The sequence below is a fragment of the Nicotiana sylvestris genome, chromosome 3, assembly GCF_000393655.2.
Source record: "Nicotiana sylvestris chromosome 3, ASM39365v2, whole genome shotgun sequence".
NCBI lineage: Eukaryota > Viridiplantae > Streptophyta > Magnoliopsida > Solanales > Solanaceae > Nicotiana > Nicotiana sylvestris.
In genome coordinates, this window is record NC_091059.1 from 197,162,592 (window position 1) to 197,187,266 (window position 24,675).

Here is a 24,675-nt window from a genome sequence, read left to right on the forward strand (position 1 = left end):
ATTTTTAAGTCTCAAAGTTTAGGTTTTAAGGCTTAATTAAAGCTTCTACTTACTACCAGGTCGTGCGACAAAGAAGGAGAAAGATTGCACTTCACTTGATTTGAATGAGACAACTTCGGTTGCTGCTAAGTCATGCTAATTGCTACAAAGGAATCATCATAGTCTTTGCTAATTCATTTGAGGTAACTCAATTAAAGAATCCCCCCCCCCACCACCACCACCACCACCACCACCACCCCCGCCTCAATAGGGAAGAAGATGATAGTTGTGGCCTTATGGGTAGTAATTTCGTAATTTGAGGGTTTGTGCCAATTGAAATTGTTAATAGTAATATTGAATGTTCCCAATTTCAAATGAAGTTTATAGAATAAACTATGCTCAACATCCTTGCGTTTTACTATATTGTGTTCGATAATTGAACTTTTTGTGTCCATATCAAATAGAATAGTATTATTTAGTGATAGTCAGATTATTTTTTATTATTTTTTACCATTTTGGCTTACTTTTTTTTCCTTTTCCTTTTCCGTTTTAGTTGTCTTTTTTCTTTTACTTTTTTTTCGTTTCTTCTCTAATTCCGGCGGATATTCATTCACCGGAGGCTTTGTCCATTTTCTTCCATTTTTCTTTTCACACACAAATTAAACTCTCAAAAAAATCCATTCATGAGCCAAAGAAAAATACACTCAGATTTGGGGGAAAATTCATCATCGGAAAACCTTCTCACGCCGGAAAAAAATAATGTATTGAAATTTTAACTGGAAAAAATTTTCTCAGCTTATATTTGTTTTTATTTCTTTTGCTCTTCCTCCCACTCATAAATTACACTTTCAAGAAAAAAAAATATATATATATATATATATATATAAGTAAAGCAAAATACACTCAGATTTGGCGAAAAAAATTCATCATCGGAAAACCTTCTCACACCGAAAAAAATGATGTATTGAAATTTTAACTGGAAAAAATTTTCTCAGCTTATATTCGTTTTTATTTCTTTTGCTCTTCCTCCCACTCATAAATTACACTTTCAAGAAAAATTTATATATATATATATATATATATATATATATATATATATATATAACAAAACACACTTAGTCGGGATAAAATCTGTCGGCGGAAAAGAAAAATTCGCCGAAAAAAATGGTGTTGGTGAAATTTCAGCGACCGCCATTTTATGCCGCCGGTGACCAAAACAAAAAGAAAGAGAATAATAATAAAAAAAAATAGAATAACAAGAAATAATAAAAAAGGATAACAAAAAGAAGAAAGAATAAAAATAAGTACTAAAAATACATGTGGGGGCACGTGTAGCTCACCACTTGCCAAGAGTTTGGTTGTCTAGTTTTAGGGTGCAAATAATTCCATTTAAAATAAGTTTAGGGAGGTAATAGGATTCCCGCAAAGAAAAAGTGTGTAGTTGAAAATCCGGGTACAGATCAGGGGGTACTTATGCATTTTCCCAAAGACAAAATAACTAACTTTCCTTGCACTGCCTCATTGTTTCTTGTTTCTCTTTTTTTTTTTAAATATATATTTTGTGAATTACGCCTTCTTATTTAGTTTCATCAAGTCTATGTGAATCTGAAATGTATGTACTCTTTGTCGATTTGTCCTGTACATGAGTAGGTATTTCTATTTTATTTTCTTAATACACGATGTTGTTTTATGCAATTCAATAAATTCTGGACTGTGTGGCTACTTTCTTGAATTTTTGGGAGTTCGCAAGATCAAATTTATGCAAAAATGATTGTTAACGATTCCGAAAATGTAGTTCGGACACTATACAGTTTTGAGTAGAGAAGGAGATTGTATGACCTCGGAGAAAACATTTAACGATGATGCAAATTGAATGCTAATGATTAGAAGAAAGAATAGCTATCCTTAAAAATTTAAAAAAATGCAGCAACATTAGAACTCTCTGTGGTAGCTTCTCAAATGGATTGGCGATTTCACATTGAGGACCATATTTATGAATTATCCAATGGGTGGAGTTTGATCCAATAAGGGGATTTAATTTCAGTGCCCAAAAAGAGGGGACACAGTATATCCTCCTAATGCAAGCAATCATGGTATTGGCTCCGATCTATTTTGGTTCTATACTGTACTTCTACCCAATTAACTTGTTTAAATGTGTGAAGCCTTTATTCTAATCATAGAATCCTTGACCTTATAAAAGGATTCTTGACTTTGAAACATAACTTAATCTTGATTGTTCATGACGATCTTAAAAAGTGAAAAACGGAATTGGGAGCATATCTTCCAACTCGCAAGTTGCATACTTTCATTGGACCTTTGTTCCTTCTTTTTATTTTTAGATTATGGTGCATTAGTTAGGTTTGTACTGACCTTTTAAAGTATTAAGAAAAGCCATATAAAATTAGTTATCAATTTAAAGAATTTTTTCTGGTGATCTTCCAAAATGTTTACCTGTTCTTTATATATTTATGAATATGAATATTCCCATTTCTAACGATTGTAAATTACAATTGAAGATCCAGCGAAACATAAACTCGCATTTCCATAATTGAGGGAGCGAATGTATGATATCACTGTTTTGGCATTGCCATTAGTAAGGATACTTACTAACAACATGAGAAAATTGATAATTTACTTTAATGCTTCGATGGTCAGATATTGCTAAAGAGCGACATATTCCCATTATATATTCCAAACACATTCCCATTTTCATTCCGATTAGTGCAAAATATAATCCAGAAAAAGATAAATATAAATACAAATATAAATATAAATATAAATATAAATATAAATATAAATATTATTTGAGAGTATTTGATAAGTCAATCCACAAGATATATTTAAAACCATAAAACTGTAAGAAGGAACCTTTTAGTATTTCTAATAAATTTATAAAGGTAGGCAGAATCTTCTTCAAACTCAAATTTGTAAACAAGAACAGAATTTGTTCACTCAAATGGAATAAAAAGGATAGAAAGGCTAGCTAAATGACCCTAAAAGTTTTTCACTCAAGGAAGAATGAGCTCACTCACTAGTAAGATTAGACAAACAGCATCCCCAAGACCAACACAGCAGATCTAATCCCAGGAATTACAATTATTTATATATTAATACATGTAAGTGCTCTACTACCTAACAAAGATGGCATCACAATTCTCTGTTGAGGTTGGACGATTTTGGAGCAGATTGAAGTTGAGAACAGAACTTTTAGAGAAAAATAAGAAGGTTTAGGAGACGAAAGTGGTAGGATAATGGATTTGGAATTACAGTACATCTAAAAGACTTTTAAGTACAAAATTTATACAACTAGATAACAGCGAAAAGACAAGGCAACAAAGAGAACATCGAACCCATACCAAACACACATCCAGACTAAAAACTCTTCAAGACTGAAGCAGGATATTCCAAAATTCCAATTAGACATGACAACCAAATGCTAGGAAACATGGCAAACCTTACATTCTATGTAAATCCTGGAAAAGATACCACTCCCTGAAGCACTGGTAGTGGCGCATAACTTGAAGAACCTTGCCAGTGTGCACCAAGAAGCTCTGCACAAGGGATAGGACATCTCACCAGGAGTTGTAGAAGAAGGACCGGGAGGATAAACAGTAGAACCACGTGAAGAGACCATCATGTTAGAAGGTTCGGGAGCAAAGAAAGGCAAACTGTCAGCTGCGTCGAGCCTTATCATGACCATAACACACTTAGAACATCCAGAGAAGCAATTGCACATCTAGAATGTAAGGACAAAAAATCCATTTGTTAGATGTCTCCTCTGAATTAAGCTTAGCTATTCTTTTGTCCATGTCCATTAAAAAGACTCACAAGTATGAAAGGTCACTGCAAGCTCTCCCCCCAACACACACACACACACAAAAATTTTGGCTGTATTTAAGTGTTCATCTTTGCAAGTAAAGCAACATCTAACCAAAATAACATTTTTAAAGAAAAGGAACAAGCGGAACTAAAATGAAGGTTGAGGATCACAAAAATTCACCATCAGCTTAGAACCCATTGCCTACATTTGGGTAACTGTTTCAGTTAAATTGACTAGTAGAACAGGTATGTGTCACAATCACGGGGAGGATGTGCACCATCTGTTACTACATTTCGGGCTACCAACAGAGTTTTGGTCCTTAGTATATTCCCCATTTAGTATGACGGGTACCATAGGCGGATGTAGTGAACAACTAACGGGTTCGATTGAACTCATAACTTTCGACGCGGTGTAAAAATTTATATGTAAAAATTCATTAAAATTACAAAAATAGTGGATATGATGAACCCATAACTTTAAAAATATAATAGGTTCAATGCTAAAAACCTTAAAAGTTGAACCCATAGAATTTAAATCCTGGATCCGCCTCTCATAGGTACCACCTATTATAGTGGTGGAAGTGATGGTGAGATGAGGGCAAGAAAGATGGACGTCAAAAAGAAAGAGATATGGAATACAGCTCCTTATTGCATATTTTGGATGATTTGGAGAAAAAAAAGATTAGAGCTTTTGAAGGAATTGAATTTCACTATGGAGAATTAGAAGTTGTCCTTTGTATGTATTTTGGTGTAAAAAGAATACAATGTTTTGTATAAATTGCTAATTGGATCTTTTGGAGGGCTTAATTTCTATCCTTTTGTATCTTTTGTAAAGTTGACACCGTCTTGATATCAATAGAAAGACTTTTTTGCATAGTAACAAAAACAAATTTTGACAAACAAAGAGGTAATGAGGTCAAACCGGGCGAAGTGGATAGCCCAAGACATTTAGGGTAACTCTTCCAGCAATTCTAGCCTTGTCTCTAGGATGGTGAAACTTGCATGTGGCTCCAAACTTGCAAGTTCCAATCTTCAAGTAGTACTGGAAAATAGTTCAATAATTCAAATTGTGAGCGAAATAGGTTAGAGGGGATTAAAGGAAAGAACGGAAAGTCATAAGAAACAAATTATCACACGAAATAGGAACATCAACAACTATAAAAATAGACACCCAATTTAAGACAAGCAGATTCAATTAATTTAATAATTCGTGCATCTCGATAAAACTACAGATACTAAGATTTTCATATTTAAAGATAGTGAAGCAGATAAGAAGTGAAAAAAAAAACTTAGAAAGTGAAAAAAGGTCAAATAACACAGTCAGATATATGAATCTTCTAACAGTGGGTTTAGCTGTGATTCTCAACATATCCCAGAAGGTGAAAACCTTCAAAGTCTGAGCAAGCATCACATAGTACGGCCAGATTTTCAATAAAGAAACCAACAGGTGTGAGTATTTTACAATAATTGAGCCAAAGACATAAAAACAACAGCTCATATCTAATGGGAAAAAAAAATTAATGAAAGAACTTAAATTTTTGAAAATTAAAGGACGATGTAATCAAATCTCGCATCACATGCCTCAACCAGTGTATTACAAAAGAAATAAGCGATTTCAAAGATGCTAGGTAATTTCCAGAGATATTAACTTATTTTATAAGGACTTTCCAGAGATATTAATTAAACCACAAATTTGCCAACTATCCCGACTAGAATCAAGATTCAATTATCAGCTTCCACAAGAACAATGGGAAGAAGCAAATAAGGCAGTAGATCAAACCATAATGGAATAGGCACCCTAAAAGTTAAATGGGGACAACAATTAGCATCAAATCATACATGTTTATTTAAGTACTCTCATCCATAATATAGATATGTTTATTGAAGTACTTCCATTCATAAGTTCAATCTTTTGAATGATGAGCCACAAGGGTCAATATTGTTAAGGGCAGCCCGATGCACTAAGCTCCCGCTATGCGCGGGATCCGGGGAAGGGCCGGACCACAAAGGTCTATTGTATGCAGTCTTACCCTGCATTTCTGCAAGAGATTGTGCCTATTAATTGCTTTTTGCACTTTCCTCTATAACAAGCAGATATAAGACATATCGACCTGGCAACAATACCTGGCATTCTAGTTGTCCTATTCTTTCTGGATACTCTCCGTTGATACTTGCTGCATGTTCTAAATTATTGTCTTCTTTTAATCGAAAAGTTCTATTCGTAAATTTACAAGATTATGTGTCATTTGTTAAGTTAATCTTCTCCCTATCTCTTTCAATTAATCTTCTCCTTTCCCTAATAATTCTAAACCAATTTTTTTAAAGAACATTCTATATGTTCCTTCTCTTTATCCGGTTTGTGTTGCTCAGCTAGTGGTCCAACCCTTGGACTCTCCAATTCTTTCGAAGAAAATTGAATGTTGAGAAAAATGGTCCAACAGAAAAGTTCAAGCTGCCTCCTTTTGGTACCCACACAAACAGCCTTCCCCTGAAAAAAATCAAAGAGAAAGAAGAGAAGGTTAAGATAGAAACAGTGGATATTCAGAATGGATACAATTTACTTACATTTATAACATTTAGTTCTTTTACTTCTATACATAATTCGAACCGAAACTAGTAAATTTAACTGCACTGGTTACTAATCGCCTAGGATCTGTACATGAGGAAAAGTTGCTGATGAGGGCAGAAACAACAAATGCTTGGTGGTGGTATTGATGGCTTGCGATTGACTAAACCACAAAGAAAGCAAAGTGCAGTTATTCTTCCCAACATTTCAATGATCTGTCCACTTATTCCTCCATTACTGCATATTATTTGGTTAACCTTCCTGTCTCCATGTATTAATTGGACATGCACTTGAAATTTATTCCTTTTTTTCTCTTTCACTTCTCTTCATTTCTACTACCTTTGCTACGCAGCTAACCATAAACACAGGAATGAAGGTTGTGACAGCTCAAGAATATTAAGCTTAAATGCAAAACTAATAGTATAACCTTACCAGTTAACTAAAAATCTATTGCACTTCAAGCACAGTAGATAGAAAAAACTGGTCAAATTAGCCAGCGAAAATTGGTAATGGACAAAATCTAATAGGGACGAGGACTACATAGTTTTAGTCTTAGCATACCCGTAGATCAAACTACTTCAAACTAATTTTTTAAGGAAGTTGCAAAAAACATTTGTTAGACTGTGCTAAGTAGTCATTTGCTATTTCCTTTCTCCAGGCATTTCTCTATGCTTCCGTACCAATTCCACTGGAAACATAGGCCAGCAACACGTAATATTCCAGCAGCTATCACTTCGACAAATGCCATTAGGAATGATCTTTGAGGAGATAGACCAGCAGTTGCTATGGAAAGCAAGAATCCCTCAAAGTTACAGGGGACAGTAAAATTTCCTGATTTAATGCCATTCAAAGCTATCTTGGCAACTTCGTCAGCTTTCATGGCACCAGAAGAAGATGCTATTATACTAGTCACCCGTGGCCTTCTTTTGTTCTCTGCAATAACAATGAGACTTTCATAATTGTTGTTCAAACAGGTGAAATACTGAAAAATAGATGGTAAAAGAGTATAACCAAATTTATGCAGACTTAAGCTGATTATCAGTCAGGTAAGCTTAAGCCCCTATCAAGTACATTAAACAATGTGTGCATGCCTCAGAAGCAAGGGCACTAGGAGTATCTAAGATTTTATTTCAAATGCTTGGAATGAGATGGGTGCAACACCGACAGTGATGATGATGTATCCCAAGGTGCAATATTAGTGCTTGCATTATCTCCATGCGCACTCTTCACATTTTTTCTTCTTCTCTCTTCTTTCGGATTGGTAAATAGTAAACTATTACATAAAATAAAGAGAGCACCAAGGAGGTTCACACAAAAAAATGCAGCAACAGTTTACAATGGTTAAATGAGGTAAGACTGAAATATGCAAATAAGAAAAGTATAACAATCTAAAAGTCATAATAATGGAACTCCTGAGCTCGCATAAGCATGTCAACACCTTGACCACATTCTTCTTACCAAAAAGAAGCAGATGCAATACACATTAAGCTTCAAAATGTTCTAGAGCTGTACTATCCAAATAGATCAAACGACACTCCAATGAAGCATTTAACATCCTGTCAGGTTCTAGGAATCCTCATGCCCTTTCAAGAAGATAAAAGGCAGAAACAGATTTTGCATAGCCAATGGAATCATGATAAAATGTACTCCATTTAATATGTGCGACAGAGACTAAAGAAAAGGATATATAACTAACATATCAATTTAGATTCAGAGGTAGATCTAGCATTTAGAATTAGTGGTTTCGGAGTGGATATGGTCATATTACATTTTAAAATTTTTACATAGAAAAACATGAAGCAAGCAGAAAGAAATGGCTTTGGTTGACCCACCCCCAACCCAACTGAAGGGCTAGATCTGCCTCAGTTTAGAAACAGCGCTAGAATAACACAGTTCTTTTTTATTATCTTTTTTTGATAAGGTAAAGTTAGACTTGTTTACTTTGTTGAAAGAAATCCCAATGCAAAGGTTTATAGATGTAACTCTATTAAAGAACCACTAACCTACAATCCTTCCGGCATGATGATTTGTTCATAAGAAATAAGATAAAACCAATTTTTAATATTTAAACATGTAGCGTATCATTTTAGTTCGTGCAATGTGACATGCGGCAATAACAACCAGAAGAAACAGAGTGGGATCCATTCTCATGTCAAACCTTCAGCAAATCCAGGAGTTTCAGTGTCCGAGGGAAATATTAGTGATACGTGAATATTTTCACCAATAACCTCCTGCTGCAATGCTTCTGCCAGTCCTTTGAGGCCAAACTTACTGGTTGAATAAGCTGTATAACCATATATGCCAACCTAAGACAAAATAAAATACCAAACGAAAACCAAATAAGCTAGGAAGAGACAGAAACATGGTTAAAGTTCATTAGTACAATTGTATGGGGAAAGAAAGGTTAAAGTTCATTAGTACAATTGTATGGGGAAAGAAATTCTGTTGATTCTATCATATTTTAGCATCACAGACCAAGCTCCACTCTTTCAGGTTATAAACTACTATTTGAAGAAATGTTGCCGGCTAAAGACACAAGTTCTCCCTTAATTATGCCATACTGCTACCCCATACGGAGTTTTTACTTTTTTAGGTGCAAAGAAACCCTCTTTTCCATATATCACCTCCACCACTGCTTTCCAGGGAGCTTTTATCCCATCGTTTAACCTCCATAGCCATTTGCATAGCAAGCTTTGATTGTGAGCTCTAAGATTTCTAACTCCCAGACCCCCTTCTTTCTTATGTTTTGTCACAATGCTCCACTTTACTAAATGATATTTTCTCCTTTTTGTATCACCTTCCCACAAAAATTTCTTCCTAATTTTATCAATTTTCTTCTCCACACTAGCTGGTATAGGAGTTAGAGACATTAGATAGGTTGATATTCCATCAAGAACACTGTTTACTAATGTCAATCTGCCCCCAAGTGATAAGTATTGTTGCTTCCAAGGAGCCAATTATTTTTCACACTTGTCAATTACACCATTCCACACTGATTTGTCCTTGAATTTTGCACCTAAAGGCAATCCCAAATAGGTAGTAGGAAACTTTTCAACCTTGCAACCCATGATATCAGCTAACATATTAATATCACTGTCAGCATTCAAAGAAAACATTGAACTCTTGGCCAGGTTTATTTTTAATCCAATCACAGCTTCAAACGCAAACAAAACCACACTCAAGTGCAACACTTGATTTCTATCAGCCTCACACATCAACAAGGTATCATCAGCATAAAGACTATGAGAAATTTCTATATTATTTCCCGAATGACCCTCCATTTTAAAGCCTTTTATCCATCCACTTCTCACAGTAGTTTTAAACATCTGACTCAACACCTCCATTACTAGAAGAAACAAGTAGGGAGACAGAGGGTCTCCTTGCCTTAAACCTCTTCGAGAACTAAAATAACCTACTGGACTACCATTGATTAGTATTGAGAACTTTGTAGTGGAGACACAAAATTTTATCCATTGAATCCACTTACCCCAAAATGCATCTTTTACAGCAACTTCAGCAGACAAGGCCAATTGACATGATCATAGGCCTTTTCTAAGTCCAATTTGAACACCACACCAGGCAATTTTCTTTTCCAGTAGTAGTCTATACATTCATTTGCCAACAGTGATGCATCTGCAATTTGTCTACCTTTCAAAAAGGCATTCTGATTCTCAGAGACCAACTTGTTAATCACCAACTTCATTCTCTCAGTAAGGACTTTAGCTATCAACTTGTATATACTCCCAAGCAAACTAATAGGTCTGAATTCCTTGATGTTTGCAGCCCCTTTCTTCTTTGGCATCAAAGCAATGAAGGTTGAGTTAAAACTTCTGACAAATTCTCCTTCTCTGTGAAACACCTCAAATGTCTTCAGAACATCTTCTTTCACAATATGCCAGCATCTTTTGAAGAAACACATATTAAAGCCGTCTGGATCAGGAGCCTTATCCCCTTCTACCATTTTAACTACTCTTGTTACCTCTATTTCATCAAAAGGTCTCTCCAACCACTCTTTCTCTTGGTCACTGATGCTAGCAAGTTCTGAACAATTCCATGAAGGTCTCCAGCTCTCTTTTTCTGAAAAAAGATCTTTATAGAACTCAAGTATGTTGTTTCTAATCAAATTTTTGTCATCTGTGAAGTCCCCATCTATTTCTAGCTTATCAATCCAATTACATCTCCTATTTGAATTTGCTATTTTGTGAAAAAAATTGGTGTTCTTATCCCCTTGCTTAATCCATAAAAATCTGGATTTTTGCCTCCAATGTATCTCTTCTACCTTAGCTATGTGATGCAACTCATTTATTAATGCATTTTTAGCAGGTTCTTCTTCCTATGTGTTACTATCATGATTATCATTTTGCTGCTCCATCTCCAATTGATGCAAGATCTGGTCTTTTCTTGTTCCCAGGAGCCCAAAAGTTTCTTTGTTCCACTTCTTTAAATCTTCTTTTAACTTTCTAAGCTTTTTTGCTAGAACCACATCTGGTCTTCCTTGAAAATCATACGAATTCCACCATTTCTCCACTGTGCTTATAAAATTAACATGTTCAAACCACATATTTTCGAACTTGAAATACCCTTTACTTCTCTCCCATTCCCCACACTCCAATAGTATTGGACAATGGTCTGATTCCACCCTAGGTAGCACGCTTTGTTTAATAGCTTTGAAGGAATTATCCCGTTGACTTGAAATTAAAAATCTATCTATTCTTGAGGCTGAATGTTCATTATTGCCTCTGAACCACGTGTACTGCCCACCATGTAAAGGAAGATCAATTAGCTCCATATCATCAATGAACCTTGAGAAATCTCTCATAGCCATAGTATTTTTTGCCCTTCCGGCTCTTTTATCCTCAAACCTTGTGATATTAAAATCGCCTCCAACTACCCAAGGCCAATCTTCTAAACCTGCAACTGCCCCAAGTTCTTTCCATAGTTCTCTCCTCCTCTTTCTATCACAAGGCCCATATACCCCCAGAGAAAGAAAATTTAAAATCAGAATTTTTATCTTCCAAAAAAACACTTGCTGAATACTCCCCCACCAATTTCTCATTATAACTCCATCTCCTTTTATCCCACATAAGTAAGATTCCACCACTATTTCCTCTTGCTTTAAGCTCTAACCAGTCTGTCCATCTACCTCCCACAGCCTGCCTCATCAAAGAACAATTGCACTGCTTTAGTTTTGTCTCGCTCAAACAAACAATATCAGTGTTCCACTTTTTTATCAGTGACTTCACTAGCCTCCTTTTTTCTGCCTCGTTCAACCCTCTGACATTCCAGCATAAGATTTTAATCTTCATCTTCTATTTGTAATGGCCTTCCTTCCTCGATCTCTGCTTTTTGGCTCATCCCCATAATTAACCCCAAAATTCTTCAAACCCTCTATTTCCCGTTGATTCCTCTTATGTGGAGATGGGCTTTTGTTTTGGCTTAGGTCTTGCTAATCTACTCCTTTCAATTCTCATGAGAAGGTTCCGCAAATCATTCTCCTGATCATCCGCCTTGACACCCAATTGACGACATAACTTTAGCATGTTCGATTTCACCCAGCGAGAAGCATCAATAAAGTTTAGTCTCTCCTGGATATTGCATGGGCCATTTTCGTACCAAGGAAGCATTAATATCTGAGAAGGAGAATCAACTGCATGTATATTTTCCACTTCATTATATGGAATTTCATCCTCATCAAAAAAATTAATTACAGGACCAGAAGACTCTTGAACAATCATCTCCAAGTTTGGCTCTATTGGATGTTCTTTTGTTGTTGCACTCACCTTTATGTTTTCTGTCATCTCTTCGATCTCTTCAAAGAATTTGCTGCACTCTACTGGTACAATTGCAAATTGATTAGGGCTCAGAAGAGAGAAGCGGTTCCTCAAGAGCGGGGATCAGGAAGACATATATTCACTTTATAAGAGCAACTGGGTCGGGTCTCCTGTTCTTTCTGATTAATCAGTCCTGTCGGAACACTTGGACTTAATACACTCAATGGGCTTGTATTAATAGGGCCCACAGATAATTCAGAATTCAGATGCACCACCTATTTTAACTGGACCCTCCTTTTGTCCAACATCTCCTATTTTATCATCATTTCCAGGATAGGCTTCTTAATGGGCCTATAAATCTAAGCAACTTTTTTGGGCCTCTGTATTTTATCAATATATGAGCCTTTTCCTTTAAAATCCTTTTTCATATTATGACTTGGAACAACATGTTCACTATCAGACTTCTTCCTATTTATTCTAGGGTTTGCTCTACGAGGATCTCTATTTATTCTTTGGTCCCTTTGCAAATTTCCAACATCTTGCTTATTATGTCAGCTGTCACGCTTGCCACGCGTGTCTGCTATTAATGAAAATTCTCCATTGGGAACCTGCGGCTTCTTCTGCTGTTATAATTGCGCTGCCTATTTATATTCCCAGTCTCGCTGGCGATTTCCAACAATTTTCCGATCAATTTTTTCAACCCAAGCATTAGATTCCACCAGTACTGGGACAATGAACACTAAATCATCCACTACTAATTTTATATTTTTTGGTACTCTGACATCTGAATATCGAACACAGATTCTGGCCCATCTCATGTGCTTTCTTTATCTGGTATCTTCATCCATTTCAATGAATTCACCCAGCTTCTCCCATATAGTTCGAAAGATATTATCTGACCATAGATGGGTTGGGAAGCCCAGAAGTTTAATCCAGATATAATTGGGGCACCAATTTTCCGATGACACAGACTTACCAGCGACCACCATTCCAAATGTAGTTTGCAGTGATTAAGAGACCATCCACCCATTTTAATTCTTTCAGCTTCCTTTCTTGAAGGAAATTCAAATAAAAAGAGGACTCCATTTAACTCTTTAACTTTAACCCCTGCCGGAATCTTCCATGATTTTTCAGCCCACATTAAGACCTCACTCTTACTGGGAATGGTCGAGTTTACACTTCCAAAATACCCAACCAGGCATCTTTGCAGATACTCCACCCTAGACTTCAAGGAACTTTTGTCAATGACGATCACATTCTGTTCTTTTCTGACACCTTCTACTACTTTAACTTCATCCTTGGGCCAGCTTTTGATTTTAGCAATCTCTACATAGCTTTCATTCTTTTGCGGCACCTGATTGCAATTTTTGTTTTGGCTTACTTATTTCTCCAAAAACTTTATCATCTTCTCAGCAACATCAGCCCATCCTGCATAAATGTCAATTTCTGGAATGATTATGGTTGACTTCTTCTTTTCTTTTTGTGACACTATTCTGATTAATCTTTCATACACATTAAAATTTTGAAAGATAGAGTACAAATACAATTGATCCTCAATCTTTCACTTTCTAACAATATTTCCTTTCCCAATTGAAGCAAGTTTAAGGTATTTGCAAACCTCCAGAAGATTAATCCTATCAACAGTTAATCTGTTAACAAAATTTCTCCTTCTCTCAATAATCCCGTACCAATTGTCTCCATTTCCCCTAATTTCAAAAGATTTACCTCCCACAAAAAAGAAAGCATTCCTTGCCATGAAGACTCAATCAGCTTTATAACAATCACCTTTCTCGTCGTCGTATAGCTAGGCTTAAGTTACTCAGTGATTGCAATAAGACTGAAAGAAGGGAAAGAAACTAATGGCAAGAGAAGAAGTAGAAAAGAAAGAAAGAATAATTGAAGTAAGGAGACCAGAAATAGCTTTAGAATCTCGCCGGAAAAGTTAATTGGATTAGAGAAGAGGAAAGAGAAATATAGTTAGCACATCTCCCAAGAGAGAGAAAAAAAGAACCCATGACCCATGACAAATTTAGGGCTCCACATCTACTTTTAGACATAAAAGTGTCGTTAGCCTCAATCAAGCACGTAATGTAAACTGCCATCAAGAATCAGAAACAAGAAGTTGCATCATGAAAAGGCAGTCAATAATGGTAAAAGCTTTACACGGATTGAGTCAGTTACTAAACTGAAGAGAGAAGAACAGAAATCCTGGTGTTTACAACATGATCAATTAGAAGCACACTACTTCACAAACTTATCCTCCACTCTAAACATTAAAGATTAATAAGGCCTTAGTCAAGCTTATTATTGTATGGTTACCATTCAGGATAGAAGATTAGGTAATGACAAATCATTCAGAGAACATCAGTGTAGATTTTATAAGAATTGAAACATGTAAACCTGGCTTTTAAAGGGACTATAACTAATGGGCCATACTGGAGTATCAAAAACTATTACTCTAAGACTTTCTCTGCACCAGCAAAAGAATGAAAGATGGATGGAATAGAATGTGAAAACACGCTAAACTTTGGTGTTCTCTATCTCCCGCTAAATTTGTTTGGCAGAAAGGAGTAAGCAAAAGAACTAATTTTTCCCATTTGCTTAAGCTTTTGGGGCAGAGTTACTCTATATCTGTCTTTTTATATTGTAGTTATTTTACAAAATGCAATACTAATATTTACTTTGGTTTTTTACTTTCTTTTTGTCTGTAATTTAGTTATCTTAAAAAATATAATACGTAGTACAAATATTTATATTGGTAAGAAAATTCAAGTTACTAAGATGTTAGCCACGTATTTACAATGTGTTACCATGGATCTTATTGTAAAAAATATTATTTACCAATATGAAGATTTGAGTATCTTAATTCAAAGTTCTAAATTATTTCTATTGTTAAAAATAGACAGTCTTTATTTCTACTTTTATAAGGAGTTTGTATGAACTTCAATAATGTCTAAGCAAAAATAAGATAGAAAATTCATAATTATTTTTGGGGCCTCAAAATTTAGGGAGCCTAAAGCAGATGCTTTACTAGCCTACCTCTTGAGCCACCCCTGGATCAATCTCCAGTACTATTTGAGGAAGCATTTGCAGAGGCGGATCTTTCGGTTAAACTTTTAACCATGAATACACACATACATGTGAACACAAGGGAAACAAAATTGGTTGTATTGGACGATTGCGATGATCATCTCTAACTTATTTTTCTTTCTTTTTGTCCAAAAATTCCAAGACGAAATAACAAATAAAAATTGCAATAGAGATTAGATATCAATTAGAACAGAAGATGAAATAAGATTCAGATTCAAAAATTGTGTACTAACTAGCATAATGCAAAATCTTAAGATTGCCCACACTTTGTGAATTAGTATAGCTGTCACCAAGCATTTTACTTGGACTTTTGCCATAAATATCAAATCTTATCCTCAATTCTTACACGACAAACTGCAGAAATGGTCGAAGAGAAGTTTGACAACACAAATTAAGGCAAAAGAGTATAATGCAATCAAGCATGTTCATATAGTTGGGATATATACTATTAATCATGGGTTTGGTTTAGATATAGTATTTATTATGGAATAATTATTTATTTAATTTTAATAAAGTTTTAAATAGATTATATATTAGTCTGTGTCCTTTGCTTATATAGTAGATGATTTAATGTATATAGTTTAGCTTATACACGGAAGATTAAATCATCGGTTCTTATAAGTATAAAGTTTGAGTTCACAATCTAATGATGGAATTGGACAACCCATGAGGGATGATTGTAGCACAAGATTAGATGTAATTTATCCTGATTATGGGAATGGTTTAATTCCAACTTTTTGTGCTAGTACATTTTGTATGTATTGAACGGACCGAGTAGAGATAAGTATTTTATACTGACCTAATAAAATAAACTCTCTAGCTATTAAATGTACTTATACTCTTAATCTTGATATAATTATTATTAACTGTGTACATTATTATTATTTTGATTTATTAAAAGGCGAGATTCTTTCGTGGGTCAATATGCTTGGTTAATTGGATAATAATAATGTACATTGGCGAAGTAATAGTTAGTTGATAGAATCCATGTCTCGGTTTAGAGATTGGTGATACACCTTTATGAAAGCTTATAAGTTTTCATGTGTAAACCCGGCCGGTGGATTTTTTATCCGGCACATGAAATAAGTTAAGCGAAAGTTTAAAGGAAATAATCGATAAATTAAATCGTCATTAATTTAATTTGATTGATTAGTATCTGAATCTTAACATGAGGAGTTATATAAGATTTAATGAATGAATATGGAAATTGAATAAGGAGTGCAATTACGAATTTTTAGTGGAATAATTCGTAATTAATTATGGTAGATATTAATTTCGAAAATTAGAAATTAATTCCATAATTAGAGCTTTGTTAATTAAATTTTGTGGTCCCTACTGTGCCTGAATAATAGGAAATAAAGAAATCCTTTTTCCGGTGGAAAAGAAAACCCAACAGGTTTTGGAAAAGGGTTTTAACTCTTAAAACATGTGCTATAAATACATAAGGTTTTCTACTTGGAGGAGTAGTACATGGTGGCCGAATTTCCTAGAAAAATTTAGCCCACACGAAATTACTATTTCTGGATATTATTTGGGTAACACAGTAGAAGACCGTGGAACGTTTGGAGATCACGATTGTGCGGGTGATGGAGATTTCATTGAGAAGTTTTGGAACTGAAGGCTCACGTGATAGAAGAGATATGTTCACGCTTCAAGAGGTAACCCGTGAAACCCCGTATACACTAGTTGTCTAGATTACATGTGATTTTGATACTGAGATTGCTTTCGCTGAATAGAATAATCCATCAATTGGTATCAGAGCCCACTCACATCTGATTCGATAACTGAGCTTTTCATGAAACAAGAATATCGTGTTTATGTGCGTTTTGGAATTACATGTATTTGTGATTGCCTGAAAAACTACACTACTGTTTAGTGAATTAACTTTGCAAAAATTTTGGATTATTCTTGTAATCACGAGATATTTGTTTTCTTATTGATATTTGATTGAGATTATCTGAATTTTTTGGAGTAAACCCTAGAAAAACGTAAAACCTGATTTTGACCGAATAGCCGATATTTTCGGAGGTCAGCAAACTTGACGGACTCCGGTTGAGCTGAAATTGGGTGGGTTGTTTTGAGGCCGTTTGGACTGTGTTTTGGACTTTTTTTATTTTTTGAAAATTATTTTTTAATAATTTAATTCGTTTTTAATTCAATGGTGGTGGGGGTGACTCCCCATGGTCTCCATGATTAAATATTGGTGATATAATAGGTTTACACATTGGCTATTAGTAAATAAACGTGTTGTTGTATTAAATTCAATAATAGAGGTGTAGGATTTTATTGACTAAGTCTTACAAGATATAATTGATATTGTGTGATAATATAATTATTTTGTAAGAAAGTGAAATCCTCTGTTTGATATCCTGGATGACTAATGATTGGAGCGTTTGGCATATTTGTGCATAAAAAAATTTTCTCAAATTTTATTTTATGTTTTCATGCCCTACGTGATTACTAGCCTTGGATTTTCGATGAAGAATTTTATTCTCTGGTTGGAGGTTGTAATTAAGTGAAATATGATGGTATTTTGTATGAATTTTATATTATAGGCATTGCTTTTAAGCTGTGGTCCATAGTCTGCCATAAAATAATTTTATGAGCTACATGTATCTTTACTTGTAAATTGAGAATTTTGTGAGTAATAAATAGTTACCACTAAAGTGGTTTGTTTATTTGAACTCATGAAAAATTCTTAATAAATTTGTACATGTGAAATTGTGTCTATTCATGGATTGAGCATTATAATTAATAAGTAGGATCCACAAAATTGTCTGTTTATTTGAGTCATTGAAATCTGCTTAATGTACCATGTGAAAATTATCCTTGATAAATTTACATTAGTGGTGGAGATTTTTAACTAGAAAAAGAGTTTTATTTTTGGGTACTAGTGATACCAATTCCACCCATGAGAAGAGATATTAAGTTTTTCGCCGAACGGGAGAAAATATAATATCTTAGGTTCTTGTGTATTTAATAAAAGGATAATTTATTGCATAAGGAGATATTATGTAACCTAGAAATAGGAAGAACATAATATATGCTTTGAGCTCATAGTATAATTATAAGGAGAATGGAAATCAATATCATATTTATTTTAATTCATGAAACTACTTAAAACGGTTATTCTCCGAGTTTGGTTACAGGCTGGTGGTCATGAATTTGACAGACTCAGATTGACCTGAAACTTGGTAGGTTCATCGAAAACGATCTAGTGAGAATAACTCGCTGCTATGCAGTGAATCATGTTGGTTTTCGGCATTTTGAGATCGTTTAGATGGGTTTTCAAGCAGTTTATTAAATTGAATTTGTTATAAATATGAAAAATTATTCTTTATATATCAGATATATTTGTGTTAAATCTGAAACATGATGATTTAACTTGATATGATATACAGCAAGAATGCAAATCACATGGATTTAATCCTAAATACGCCAAAAATAATTTATTCGAATTTGGTCAAGTTTCTGGCGATCGTGAATTTCATGATCTTCGAATGACCTGAAATTCGGTAAGATCATCGGAAACGATCAGTTAAGAAGGACTCACTGCTATGCAGTGAATCACATCTTATTTTGACGATTCGGAATCGTTTAGCTGAGTTTTTTGGAGGTTTGGCGGATTAAAATGTGATTTACATACGAAAAGTAATTATTTCTATCATTTTATTTATGTCTAATCTGAAACATCATAACACATGTTTATTTAACATGAATTGGTATATGATAAGAATGTAAGTCATATTTTAAATTCTTAAAAAATGCTTAAAATGGTAATTTTCCAAATTTGGTCGCAATTTTTGGAGATTGTGATTTTAACGATCTCCGATTGATTTGAAATTTGGTAGGTTTATTTGAAATAGCACAGTGAACAATACTCAATGCTATGCAGTGAAAAATGTTAATTTCAGCGTTTTAAGACTGCTTAAATGGGGTATTGACCATTTTTTTAAATATAGAACTTAATCCTCAGAGAAAAATTCTTGGTTGTGATAAAGTGATGATCGGAATTAACCCCTATAGTCTCCATTTTTATTTATAGTGAGATAATAAATTTACGCGTTGACGTTGGGTCTTCCTCCATATCGGATAAATTTATTATGAACTCACTGGATATAGTTACTAGTTATTATAACCTGTATTAACTCTCTATCTGAGTTTAAAGGGTTGAATCAATTTTGTAACTAAAATACAATCATATTAAGTGGTGATAGAAATATATTTCTATGGTCTTCCACTATTAATTTCAAGTGAGTAATAATTTTACGTGTTGACTTTAAGTCTTCCTCCATATCGGATAAATTTATTGTAAGCTCACTAGGTGAAATACTAGTAATTGATATCGTGTACTTACTCTCCATCTGAGTATACATGTTGGATCAATGGAACTAGAGCTATTAATTATGACGTTCACTTGACTTAAATTAACAGTATGCTCTCCATCTGAGTTGGGTCTGTTGTAATTATTGGAGTGAATAATCTAGCATTACATATATATGTTGCATGAGTAGTTCTTTTCCCATCGAAATTGTTATTCAAGATGCATGACATATATGTGTAGTGTGTTTAAAATTTTTGTACTAAAAAGTTATATACATGTGACGACCTAAAGGGTCATCACCTGTTTTCTTACCCATTATATGCTTTTGAGACCTTGAAAACCTCGTTTAGAGTCGCTTCAATTTGCGTGCGCAGTCCGGGCGCGTAGCTAGAAAGCTTAAATATGAAATTATGTGGAAAATGTTAAGTCTTGATTTAAAATGAATAAATTTGACTTTGGTCAATATTTTGGGTAAATGGACCCAGACCCGTGATTTGACGGTCCCGGAGGGTCCTTAGGAAAATATGGGACTTGAGCGTATGCCCGGAATCGAAATCCGAGCTCCCTAGCCCGAGAAATAAATTTTAAGTGAAATTATTTTCAGAAATTGTTTAAGGAAATTTGAAGTGAAAACTGATTAGAAAGCAATGGTATCGGGCCCGTATTTTGGTTCCGCCGCCCGGTACAGGTCTTATATATGACTTGAGTCATTCCTGTGAAATTTGGTTAAAAGCAGACGTCGTTTGACGTGATCCGAACCTTAATTGAGAAATTTGATGTTTAAAAGAGTTTTGAGAAAATTTATTGATCTCGAGGTTTAATTCGATGCTCGTGATGTTATTTTGGTAATTTGAGTACACGAATATGTCTGTAGGATATTTTTGAGGTTGTGTGTATACTTGGGTTGGAGTTTCGAGGGCTTAGGTGAGTTTCCAGTGGGCTCCGGAATGCCTTAGGCTTAGAAAGTCAGATGTTGCAGGTTCAGGAAGTTACAGTCTCTGAACCCTCTAGTGTGGTCCGCGAGAAATCACATACGGCTGCTAGGGGTGTTCATAAAAATCCAGAAAACCGAACCAAACCAAAAACCAAACCAAACAGACCAAAAAAACCGATACTTTTTGGTTTGGTTTGGTTTTAGTTTTGAAATTTAAAAACTGATCAAATTTGGTTTGGTTTTGATTTTAATAAAAAAAGCGAACCAAACCGAATATAGGAGTAGCTATTTTAAATTCATTATTACACACATATATATATATATATATATATATATATATATATATATATATATATATATATATATATATATATGTATATTTTATACAAAGTTTCAAAATTTTTATAGTATATGTTAATCGTTCGCACTTTTAGTACAGTTCTTTACCTTTACATTCTAGTTTGATTGGTAGTTTTCTTTTGTTAAGTGTAAGAATCTATTCATGTTAAAAATAATATATTTTTAATTGAGTTCTTAAATTATTCATCACTATTTGATTTAATTATCATCAATATATCTTGGTGAATAATAGATTTCTCAAAGGGCAATTGATTTGATAGTGTTACGTTAAAAATGTGGTCGCCAAAATATGTGTTTGGTAGTGTATGTCTTATATTTAAGAGAAAACCGACAAATAACCGGAAAACCCGAAAAATCGACATAAACTGAATCGAGAAAAAATCGACTTAATTGGTTTGGTTTGGTTCTAATATTTGAAAAACCGACTTACTTGGTTTGGTTTCTTTTTAGGAAAAAACCGATCGAAACCGAACCATGAACACCTCTAACGACCACGGAGGGGTCAGCGCGGCCGCGATCGCCTTAACGCGGTCCCGGTGGAGGCTGTGAGGCCACGGTCCATTTGATGCGGTCTGCACTGGGGGTCTGAGAGGGGTATAAATAAACGGGAATTTCAGCTATTTTTCACTTTTCAAAACCCCAAAAACATAAGAGGCGATTTTCAAACAACTTTTCTTCTCCAAAACATTGGCAAGTGATTCCTAACTCATTTTCTTCACTCCTTGACATCTTTTAACATAATTTCAACTTCAAATCAAAGATTTTCATGGGAGAAATTGAGTGTTTTGGGTAGAACCTAGGTTTTTCTAAAATTGGAGATTTGGACCTCAATTTGAGGTCCGATTACAAAACAAATTATAAATTTGGATTCGTGGGGGAATGGGTAATCGGGTTTCGGTACGGACATCGAGTTTCGACCACGTGGGCCCGGGGGGTGATTTCTGACTTTTGGGTAAAACTTTAGAAAACTCATTTTTATACATTGGGGTTGATTCATTAGCACTTATTGATGTAGTTAAGTAACTTGTGACTAGATTCGAGCGGATTGGTGGTGGAATCAAGGGGTAAAGCTATAGTTGAGACTTGAGTGGTGATCAAGGAATCGAGGTAAGTGTTTGGTCTAACCCTAGCTTGAGGGATTATGAGTTGAGTCATACTTGCTACTTGCTTCTTGTTGAGTACGACGTATAGGCATGGTGACGAGTATCTATACGTTGGTGTCAAGCATGACCGTGAGTCTTAAATTGAAAGTTGTTGTGTTCTTAAATGACACTTGGGTGCTTTACTTAATGATCTTCGATGACTGAGCATTTTCAATAATTGAACTGAGTACAAGTTGAGTTGAGATTGGTTATAGCTGATTCTCCCTTGCCGGGATGACTAATTCAATATTATTGTTCCCTTGTCGGAAAAATTATAATATTGTTGTGTTCCCTTGCCGGGAAGTTATTATATTATTTATGTTCCATTGTCGGGATTTTTTGTGATTGTGTGATGAAATGTAAAAGGGAGCGGGTGGTACGCCTACCACAAGATATAATGAAATGGGAACGGGTGGTACGCCTACCACGGGATATAATGAAATGGGAGCGAGTGGTACGCCTACCACGAGATATAATGAAATGGGAGAGTGTGGTACGCCTACCACGAGATATGATAAAATGGGAGCGGGTGGTACGCCTACCACAAGATATGAGAAATGGGATCGGGTTGCACGCCTGCAACAAAATGAAACTGAAAGTGAAAGTTGCCTTATTTCTCTTTATCCGTGTTAGAAGTTAAACTGTAGTTTCCTTACTATTCTTTGATATTCTGTTTTATCTGCTATCCCCGGAGCATGTTTCCCCTTTCCCAGCTTTGATTGCTTATTACCTGTTTACTTTTCCACCATATAGTATGTAACTGCACAGATTTATCTGGAGTCTGGTCCTAACCTCGTCACTACCTCGCCGAAGTTAGTCTAGACACTTACCAGCACATGGGGTCGGTTCTGCTGATACTACTGTCACACCTCCTTTTTCACACCCGAAATGGGGTATAAGGGAGTTTTTCCAATTTAAGTGACAATCGAAATGAGATTATTTATATTAAATTCAGAGTCTCCACTTGGGATAATTTATGGTGTCCCAAGTCACCCGTTTAAAATCCCGAATCGAGGAAAGATTGACTCTGTTATTCAGTCCGCCAACACAGAAATCCGAGTAAGGAATTCTGTTAACTCGGGAGAAGGTGTTAGGTATTCCCGAATTCCGTGGTTCTAGCATGGTCACTCAGCTCTTATATTTGGCCTATTTACTTGATTTTAACACATGTTTTAGCCTATGGTGCAATTTTAACTTTAAAAACCTCTTTTATTTATTATTTATAGAAAGATTCAACGTCATCTAAAACACGTCTTGAACCACGTCACATAAATGCACCCGCGGTCCACTACACATTTTATTTAACATTGTTGGGGTTTGAATTTGGGTCACATAAATGCACACCCAAGTTTCGCAAAGGTAATTTTTAAAATAGCGCGCCTGAAGCAACTACGCACCTTCAATCTTTACAAGAGTCATGGAAAATTCAACTAAATGGCGCACCTCGTTTTCTAAGGATTAAAATTATTTAAGTGAAGGTCGTGCATTTTGATATTTTGTTCGGCACGGCACACCTCGATTCCAATTTTTAAAGGAAATGTAAAACTAAGCTTTTGAGGGCCATAAACTATGTCTTGCTATCTACTAGGGCTCAACTCAACTATTAACAAAGTCTAATTAATAACAATAGATGAATAGGGATTTTACCCTCTTGCTTTTAAATCCAACGTTTAGGCTAATTTAACAAAAAGAAAATTTGCATTGAAGAAAGAAAACATATTTGGCTATTTAAAGAAAAATGGCTCGTGTCATATCCAACAATAAAACCAAAGGTCGAAATGGACAGGCCCAACACGAGAGGCCTGCGTTTCAGCTTCATGCAGCCTCATGGCCCAATTATTTATTTCCATTCTGAAAAATTACTATATGGGCCTATAAGAAATTAATTCTCACCACAAAATTATAATCCAATTTTTCCTACCTAACATGTACGGATTCAACAATCAAGTAAAACAACAAATTCAACCAAGCCAACCTTTCATTCATTTATTAATCACTCTCACTATTCCAGTATACTAAACTAATAACGAAATGACAAAAGACCAAACACATTCATTACAAAATTTCTCGCAGTGAACCATGTAAACACAAGAGAAGAAAAAGTATAATTTAAAACAACCATTTAGCATGTTAGTTCAGAATAAACAATGATAGGCATACATCGAAAATTTAGCATGAGATTTAAGAATAATATTATATCCCAGCAACTCAAAACCAGTTCATTTTTCATGTTCCAAATTGAAAAGGCACTGATTCAAACATAGCAATTGCTCAATTGAGAATAAATTAATACGCAAAAGATAATATCAACCATGATAGCATTTCGTGAAGTCGTTCAACAAGCAGCAAATTTAAGAAAGACAGATAAATATATATAAAATAATTGGACCTCAATATAGCTGAAATTTGATCGTTTCACTGCTTTGAACTCAAAAATATGACGAACTGCGGACGGGAACTCGAATCGGCACCGAAAAGAGATTTGGGAGAAGAGAGGTAATTTCACCGGCGAAATACTGAAAGCTTTTGAGATCGAAAGATAAGAGGTTAAGTTTTTCCGGTGAAGACTAAAGAAGAGGAGTGAACGAGAATCAAAAGCATTGGCTACAATTGCCAAATGGTGACGGTCGTTGGATAGCTTAGAGCCAAACATTTATCATTCCACTTTTCTCCAGGTAATTAAGCAATGA

At 34.9% G+C, this 24,675-nt stretch overlaps 1 protein-coding gene and 1 long non-coding RNA gene across 2 annotated transcripts; both read right to left on the reverse strand.

The window, feature by feature from the left end:
* Positions 1-6,884: 6,884 nt before the first annotated feature.
* Positions 6,885-9,274, reverse strand: LOC104235741 (uncharacterized). The gene is made up of 3 exons (XR_011405926.1): positions 8,786-9,274; positions 8,523-8,670; positions 6,885-7,297 (listed from the first exon to the last, which is right to left on the reverse strand). It is a non-coding gene; the product is annotated as an uncharacterized lncRNA (long non-coding RNA).
* A 47-nt stretch (positions 9,275-9,321) lies between these two features.
* Positions 9,322-9,708, reverse strand: LOC138888551 (uncharacterized). The gene has a single exon (XM_070170431.1). It carries the CDS (start codon positions 9,706-9,708, stop codon positions 9,322-9,324), a length of 387 nt encoding a protein of 128 aa, XP_070026532.1.
* Between the last annotated feature and the right edge of the window lie 14,967 nt (positions 9,709-24,675).